Source organism: Daphnia pulex, chromosome 7 (assembly GCF_021134715.1).
Source record: "Daphnia pulex isolate KAP4 chromosome 7, ASM2113471v1".
In the NCBI taxonomy this organism is placed as follows: domain Eukaryota; kingdom Metazoa; phylum Arthropoda; class Branchiopoda; order Diplostraca; family Daphniidae; genus Daphnia; species Daphnia pulex.
The window spans coordinates 11,658,612-11,667,037 of NC_060023.1; the positions used below are offsets into that span (position 1 = coordinate 11,658,612).

The 8,426-nt window shown below is 37.3% G+C and overlaps 2 protein-coding genes across 3 annotated transcripts; both read left to right on the forward strand.

Moving 5' to 3' along the window:
• The first annotated feature begins 167 nt into the window (after nt 1-167).
• LOC124197657 lies at nt 168-2,801 on the forward strand. The gene is made up of 9 exons (XM_046593193.1): nt 168-507; nt 579-736; nt 804-1,166; nt 1,236-1,435; nt 1,510-1,710; nt 1,784-1,916; nt 2,001-2,187; nt 2,247-2,408; nt 2,481-2,801. The coding sequence occupies exons 1-9, from the start codon at nt 349-351 to the stop codon at nt 2,655-2,657; spliced, it is 1,740 nt and encodes a 579-aa protein (XP_046449149.1). The 5' UTR covers nt 168-348; the 3' UTR covers nt 2,658-2,801.
• Nucleotides 2,802-3,253: 452 nt separating this feature from the next.
• Nucleotides 3,254-8,426, forward strand: LOC124197417. Of its 2 annotated transcripts, none has more exons than XM_046592865.1 (11): nt 3,254-3,355; nt 3,458-3,622; nt 3,687-3,772; nt 3,847-4,209; nt 4,267-4,442; nt 4,505-4,724; nt 4,784-4,859; nt 4,934-6,820; nt 6,900-7,083; nt 7,166-7,362; nt 7,507-8,426. In XM_046592865.1, the coding sequence occupies exons 1-11, from the start codon at nt 3,326-3,328 to the stop codon at nt 8,116-8,118; spliced, it is 3,996 nt and encodes a 1,331-aa protein (XP_046448821.1). In that variant the 5' UTR covers nt 3,254-3,325; the 3' UTR covers nt 8,119-8,426. The 2 variants fall into 2 exon arrangements, with proteins under 2 accessions (XP_046448821.1, XP_046448822.1); XM_046592866.1 differs by having other exon boundaries at nt 4,787-4,859.

The window sequence follows — 8,426 nt, forward strand, 5'->3', positions numbered from 1 at the left end:
TGAGTTATGAATAATGACACATTTTTTACAGCAAACTTGAATAATACACCCTTATTATATGAAATAACTAGAAATTTAAATTAATTTCACATTTTAAGATTTTCAATCGTTTTGAATTTAACATTTTTTTCGATTAATCGGATGAAAAATCCAGAGAGTATCGCTATCGCTGATTGACGAAACACGTCGTGACGTCGTCTGCACTTCCGTCCACCTAGGGTACTTGAGAGTTGAGATTTGAGCATTTTACTCAGTTAATGTTATATTACTTAACATTTTGGATCAGGAAGTTTGGGTTGGGATCGGTTGGGAATTTGTGATTAACTGGATGTCCAATTTTAATAAATAATGTCAGGAAAAAGCAATTCAAATGCTAGTATGAACATGAGTTGTGATGATGAAGAATTCGTATCGTGCCAAATATGTTTCATGAACTTTGATGAGACAGAACGCGTACCAAAATATTTGGAAAAGTGCTACCACTTTTTTTGCCTTCCTTGCCTCAAGGTGATGCTTTTCTTCTATACTCATTAATTGTGTCTTCACGGGTTTTGGTATTTTAATCTGAACATTATTAGGATCTAAGTGAATCATCTGGCAGAAAGAAAGTTCTTTGTCCTGTTTGCAGGTCAGCTTCAACTTTGTCAAAGAGAAAATGTGAAGAATTGGTTACCAACCATGTTGCCTTGCGCCTTTTAAAGGTAGTTGAAACCCAGACAAAAGCTGGTGAAAGAGAGTAAGAATTTTTGAAAATAACTCAAATTTTACTTAATATATTACATTTATATTGTTTAAACTTCAAGGGTGGAACAGCTGTGGTGTACTGAATGTAATTCTTCTGCATCTGTCGCTTGCCAGCAAAGCAAGCATAAAACTCAAAACTACCTTGAAGCATACAGTGAACGTTGTCTGCAGCTGAAATCTAGAATTAATGAACAACATTTAACCTGTGATAAAGTTTTGAAAGACTGTCATCAAGTCCAGTCAGTTAACCAATTTGTCCTGAGTTGTGCTGATTGGCTTCAGTCAGAATTTAGTCACAGGAATGCTACCAACAATATTTTAATAGCACAAGTAGAATCTCTTAAGTCATCTGAAGAATTTTCCATTCTTATGGAAGAAGATATGGTGAAAACCTTAAAAACAATTGATGAACTTAAAGTCAAGTAAAAACTATATCTTGTTTCAGTTTTAATATGTATGTTATTTTAATGTGTTGTTATTTTTGTTTGCAGGTTCAGCTCCAGAACTGAAGATGTTAAAGCCACAGGATCAAAAATTCTTGATGTCCTAAATTCACTGAGCAGTGCTCAACAAGATGCGGAATACCTAGCGCATTTTTCAAGTGATGTGTCACCTTCTAATATTGTTGACTGGCTTAAAATGTTGAACAATTTAAACTTGGAAGCCTCTTCAAGGAATAGCTATTTAAAGCGTAAGTATTTATATGGTTTAATATAAAAATAAAGCAGATTAGAACATTCGATTAATCGCGTTAAAATTGTTCAGTCTGTGTCAAAGTTCTCGCATTTCTATTAACGCTGTTGAGTGAAGAACTCAAAAATACGGAAAACACTTCTGCATCGAATGCTAGCAGCAGCAATAAGAATGACGGTTTGAACAAACAGTGCAATGGCGATCTGGAAAAGGAAGAAATTAATGGGAAACTTGACGAAATCCGAAATCCATCTGAAAATAATGAACCACTTCGTATGCATTTATTTTATACGTTTTCTAATCAATGCCATTTGATTAAAATGGATTTGTATACCATGGATTTTAGCTTCTTGCTCAGGCACGCACAAGCGAATGGCTCAAAACCAACCACAAGGCGCATCCACTAGCAAAAAATTTCGTGAGCAACCACCCACATTGATTGAAATCGAAAAGAGAACTGGACAAGAAACCAACGAAAAGTATGAATTCATTGTGTTCTTGTTATTTAGTGTCCACTAGATATGTGATTATAGCGAATTAAAAATTTGTTTTAAACATTTTAGATGGAAGATGCCTAATATTTGCCCGAGAAAGTGCTATTTCCAGTTTCGAATTAATGACGAGGAGGCAAGTGAACGAGTAATTTTCGAGTTATATGATGATATGGCCCCGATCATGGCTTCCAAGTTTCGTGAGTTCTGTACTGGTACACTCGGAGGCCCTGGATACTTAGGGTCGAAAGTATTTCCGGTATGTCTCAATCCGATGCATCTCTTATTTTGTAACCAAAATATCTTTTAAACATTTAGCACCAAGTTGTCCACAATCAACTACCGACGTTGAAAAGTATCCCTAGTTTGAGAGGAGGTCAAATTTTCGATCTTGAAAATTATCTGTTCATTGCTGACGTCTCATCTGTGCCGGCCAAACTTGGTTCGATTTTATTTACTGTCCAAGAGGATAACCTTTGGGTTGGATACCACACACATTTCATAACTTAAATTTCAAACTTATCCGATTCTTTTGATTATTTTTAAAAATAGGGAAAAATAGTTTCGCCTGACTTTCAAATACTATTGGGTGATCCCCAGTGGGATGAAACGAATATGCTGAAGACAACCTTTGGTCACGTTGTTGTCGGCTTTAACGTATTGGAGAGGATTAGGAAAATCCAAGTTACCAAGGATGTGGTCACTATCGTTGATTGTGGAGTTATCTAACTAAGGATTTCAATTTCTTTTCATGTTCTTAACTCAGCATATCTCAATTAATGTTTATCCAATGCGCTTTGGTAAAATTTATCAGTGTTTGACGCTTACAATCTTTGTTCATTAAATTCTCAAAATACAGTTTTTTTTCCTTGAGTTTTACCTTAAAATGCATTTTTTTTTTTGTTTTAAAAAACAATATCAGTTGCAGGATTGGTAAAAAATTTATTTAGTTCTACAAATATACTTTATTACTGATTTTAGGATCGACAATGAAAAATAGGACCCCTCCTAGAAAGGCGAAAGTTTTGAGTAGACATTTGCTATTGTTTTTTCACCTTTTTCGTTCAACTCAAGCGGTTTTATCCCCACCAGGTGATCCCTATTATTTGTTGGCCTACGCTTAAAAATATCGACCGTTGTTGAACGAAAACTGAATTTCGAATGCGCTTAGCAACCGTTAACTTTAAAATATATATTTTTGACACACGTTTATTGAAAAAAAGGGTCTCACAGACTTCTTGGAAAAATCCGGTTTATTTTTGAGATTTCAAGACGAAAAGACGGCAGTGGGGCATCCCAAGGTTTTCTGTTATTGGCTTATTAACCCTCTGGGCATGCTAGTCGTCGTGTCTCGTGTAGTCTGTTAAAAGTAGACCACGTGCTTCAGGATTTCGTTTATGTCGAATGGTAACTTCGTAATAAGACAGGTAAAAAAATACTAGTTATTACAAACCAGCAGTACTGTTGATGTGGGGTTGATAACGTTTTAAAATCTAGTTATTAACGTCGGCGTATCGTTATTTTTCCAGATCAAAATGACGGAAAATAAGTACTCGTTAAATGTATCTTCATCCGAAAACGATGATGAATTCGTTTGTGATATATGCAAAGTAATTGTTTATAAGAATGATACAAAATATGCATTATCAGCATGTTTCAATGAGTGCCACTTCTTTTGTCCTCCTTGTAAACAGGTAGCATTTATTTTCTCTTACTACTCATTAAACGTCTAATAAATCAGCAACTTTTCAATTTCAGTCATCAGCAGCAACTGATGGTAGCAAAGATAGTCAGCCCGAATTAAGCTGTCCTCTGTGTATGTTGTCAGAAAGAGAGAATGAAGTGTAAGTTTCTTAATTTCAAAATATTTTTGTCTTTTTATATATCCATAAAAATTTACAGACTTTTTGTTGTGCAGAAAAGAACAACTGTGGTGTTCTCAGTGTAATGTTCCAGCATCACTGGCCTGCTATGAAGAAAGCCATATAATACAGAATTATAATGATCTCTACAATGCTCATTCTTTAAAGCTAAAGCTTCAGATTAACGAAACAAATGCTGCCTGTGACCATACTTTGGTGAAATGTCGTCAAATTCAGTCTGTTCATCAAGTAATTCTCACTTGGATGCAATGGCTTCATCTAGAAATAAGTCAATGGAATTCAGCCAATAATGACACAGTTGCTCAGTTGGAGTCTCTCAAAATATCAGAAGGGTTTCATGTTCCACGAGGAAAAGATCTACAGTGTAACATTAATAATATTAATCAGCTTTTAGCCCAGTGAGTATAAGAAACTTTTCTCTCTTGTCAAAGTTTTTAACTGAATTTTCTTTCTAGATCCAATGATAGGATTCAAGAGGCTCAAGCTAGCCAACTGAAAGTTAGCCAGTTGTTTGAAACATACCACGAGTGCACTACCCAACAAGAATTAACTTCATCAGCGCAAACGTCGAATGTAGAATCAACGGAACTGATGAAATGGTTTAGTACTTCGTTTAACCAGACTAATCAATGTAATATGTTCATTTAAAGTATAGATTCAAAATTGCTAAAATTTATCATTTTTATTTTAAAGCTTGTATCAACGTTCTTGCATTTCTGATTTCATTGTTGCGCAAGGGCGATAAAAAGATAAAAGAAGAAGAACAGGATTCGAATGACGCAAGAGGCAAAGCTATAATCCGTCCTAATAAGCGGCGGGCAGAGGACGATCAAGAATCCTCGCGTGTTGGCAAGAAGGCTCGAAATGAGAGTTCAGATCGGTTTGAAGAAGATCCTTCCTGCGACGTGTCCAGGTACTTAACATTGTTGTATTTAAACCATTATTGGGGCTAGTGTTTCTTTCTTTTCTGAGTAGAAATAATACCGATAGTCTTGCAATTAAAAAAGAAAAGGATTATCCAGAAGAAAACGAAAATCAAGCCGAGCAAGTACGTAAGCATGAAGAGACTAAAGCTGAAAATATTTTATTTTACTACATTTGATTTTCTTCTTTATGATATAGACATTTTCCAATCAGGTTTTGGAAGACAGAGCTGCTGAGCTGGACAAAGAAGCAGAGCGAAATACCGATGTTTCAAATCGAATAGCACGACTCGAAGCCGATTTAGAATTCATGACCAAGCAAATTAAACAGGCCAAAGAATCTGAAGCCAAAGCACGTAAAGAAACGTTGAATCAAACTGAACGGGCTAAAAGAACGGAAGAAAAATATGAATTGGAGTTAAAGCAGCACTCTTCCGATGTTAAGCAGCTGAAAGCTGCACATGAACAGCTGGCACAAAGCAGATCTCAATTAGCAAAAGTATTGCGGCAACTATCAAATAGATCAACACCAGACTTGATAGAGAAACTCCAACGTGATAAAGAATTACTTGAGAAGCGATTGGAACAGGTACAGACGGAAATGGATGAAATCAAGGAGGCCCGAGAGAAAAGTATCCTTCAGGTAATGAGGGTCAATGCTGAATCCGTGGCACTGAAAATCACTTTGCAGGAAGAAGTCCGTTCAGCAAAAGAAGAATCGCAGCAATTAAAAACGAAGTTGACTGAAACTATGGCCAAACATATAAATGAACTACATCGATTTCGCGATTACAAGACGCAGTTCGAAGAGCTTAAAATTGAATTCGATAAATTAATCCTTGAAAAAGAAAAATGTTCTGCTAATCTTGCCGCCGTTCAAGCCGCTCAAATCAAGGATCAAGAAATTGCCAAAAACAAAGCTGAATTGGAGAAAGCCAATCCAAAAATTGTTAAACAGGAAATGCATCAACCTTGTCTATCTTCAACGAAGCAACAAAATGTTCCAGTTGTTGCAAACCAACAACATCCAGCAGCACAACATGTCACTTCAACTTTGACACCACAGCAAGTTATTCAGAGAAATCCAACAAACAAGTGTAACGTACAGAATGTTGTCGTTCAAAATGTCGGGAATCCGTACAAACAGTTGCAGATTTTCAACTTTAATGCCATAGCCGCGGATATGTTGGTAGAGCTTCACAACAATAATGGAAACGTTGTCCAATTCGTTTACCCTTGCAACAATTGCAAACGGCCAGCAGAGACTGGATTCTACTGCGGTGAATGTGATGATTTCAAATTGTGCTTTCTCTGCCATAAAAAAGACGGGCATCATCACAAGATGGAGAAATTTGGGTTCGAGTTGGACCGAATCAACTCATCGTCCCATTTGAAAGATGTCACGGAAGATCGCATATCGAGAATTGATCGACGCATCCTTTCGTTTGTCCATTCGTTTTATTGTATTATTGACTACTGCCTTGAACCATTTTGCCGTACGATGAAAGAAGTCGTCGCACACAATCTTGCGTGTCACGCTAAAACATCCATTGGAGAATTTAAAGGAAGTCCCAAGTTACAAAGCCGTTGTCTAGTTTGTCGGCAGCTTGTCGGCCTTATTATCAGTCATGCACACAACTGCACCGATCTCGAATGCAGTAAACCTTATTGCTCAAATGTGAAGAAGAAGATTAAGAACAATTTATTCCTGGATAATCTATTCAAATCCACAAGGAAAGCGCTTCCCCCACCGAAAAAACTGGGGAACCCTAATTTGGAGCCATTGGGCTCACGGAACAAAAATCAAATTCCCATCAACACAACAACAACTTCATCTGCAGACTTATCCAAAAAAGATTTGAGCAAAAAACCACTTCCGGATAAATCCCCCGCAGACGATTTCCCTCGAGCTGTTCACAGCGTTATTCAAGCACCAACTTCGTCAGGATCGGTTGACAGTGGAATTGTAATATCCAGTCCTACAGCAATCACCTATGCAGAGAATTTGAAACGGATACAGGAGAACGTCGCACTAGTTATTCATGCTCATAAATGCCTGCAAGGAGTTAACCAGGCAAACGAATCGGTGCGTTCACTCACTCTTTATTATCTTTACAGAAATTCTCAGTTTAAATTGTTTTTCCTCTTTTTTATCAACCTAACAGTGCCCCACTCCACACTGCCTGAAAATGAAGAACATTTTGAACCACGTGAGATCATGCCAGAATGGTGAGTCGTGCCAAGTACCTCATTGCTCAAATTCGAAGAAGATAATTTCTCATTGGAGAAATTGCTGTAAATCTGATTGCCTTTTTTGCGTCGCTCTCAAAGCGTCAGATCATAATAAAGGTACAAAATAACTTTAACGTGATCTCAATGTTTACTTATCATTTAATATTTCCTTATGTTTCTTTCCCTACCCGGAAATTAGTGACAGTAGATTCAAGCGGTGCAGGAGTTGTGGCCTTGACAGTAAAACCATACGAAGCTCTTGGTGGAACTCAAGCTCCTACTAAATCTGTACAAGGTCAATTGCCAAGGCTTCAACCAGCTCCGTCTCAACAGTTGAATTCAACCGCCCAAATGGAAAACGTTCGACCAGTCACATCAACCGGCTATGTTTCTCATGTAAATAATTAATTTTTAATTTATACTCAAAGAATATCTGTAAAACTGTAATATCAATTAACTCTTTGTAACTAAGATCATTAAAGCAACTTTAATGGATTCCAGAACTACCGGTTGTGTAATGCTCTATTAAAATTGTATTAGGTTGCAACCCAAGACGGGGGTGACAATCAAAGGGCTGGCGAAGATGCCGTGAAAACGTCAAACTCGATGGGTGTCTTACCTAAACTGCAGGAATTTGGCAAGAGAGTCATTACACCTCTTCAGTTGAATGTTTCACATCCCACCACTCCGTGTGTCCTAGATCCACCGCCAATAACTAACCTCCTTACTTCTCAAAATGTGACAGTTGATGGGGAAGTCAATCAAGCAATCCATCCCGTGGGAGCTAAGACAAACGTGGACACTAGCACGAGTGCGGATGGTGAAAAAAGAAAAATTCCACAGGAATCGGTCGATTCTATTCCACAACAGCCACTGTCCGGGAAAACTATGCACCTTGGTTTGGCCATCGCTATGGGTGGCGGAATTTGTTGTCCCGTTGGTGCGATGAATCGGAAAGCTCTCGCTAAACTACTACTGGATCCTGAACCATTTGGATGTAGAATTCGGTCAACTCTCAAAGAACTTTTGATGAAAATGAAATCACCAAACGTGACTGAAGAAACACGTCAACGAATTGCAATTTTTTTCGGAATCAACTACCTTTTTGTTTGTTCATTTTTCCGTAAACAAAGTGAGCAGAGTGGATTATAGGATTGAGCTACGGCGGAATTCCATTAGTAATGAACACCGTTCTAATTTCGCAATCCGGAAGCAGTACGCTAATTTATAACTGTTGTTGGCTACTGAAGCCGCTTGATTGTTAAATATTCTGCCTTTTCTTTGAAAATGTAAATATTTTCATTTTTCAGCCTGTTAAAAAATTGAAGTCATTCCTTAACTGGGCAATCACTTAATAATTATTACCCTGCTACAAGTTGATATTTATTTTCACATGTTTTTCTTTTCAGGGCAGCTCTTCACAACTTCTTTAGTTGGTAGAAATAAATGATTTTTTTGCA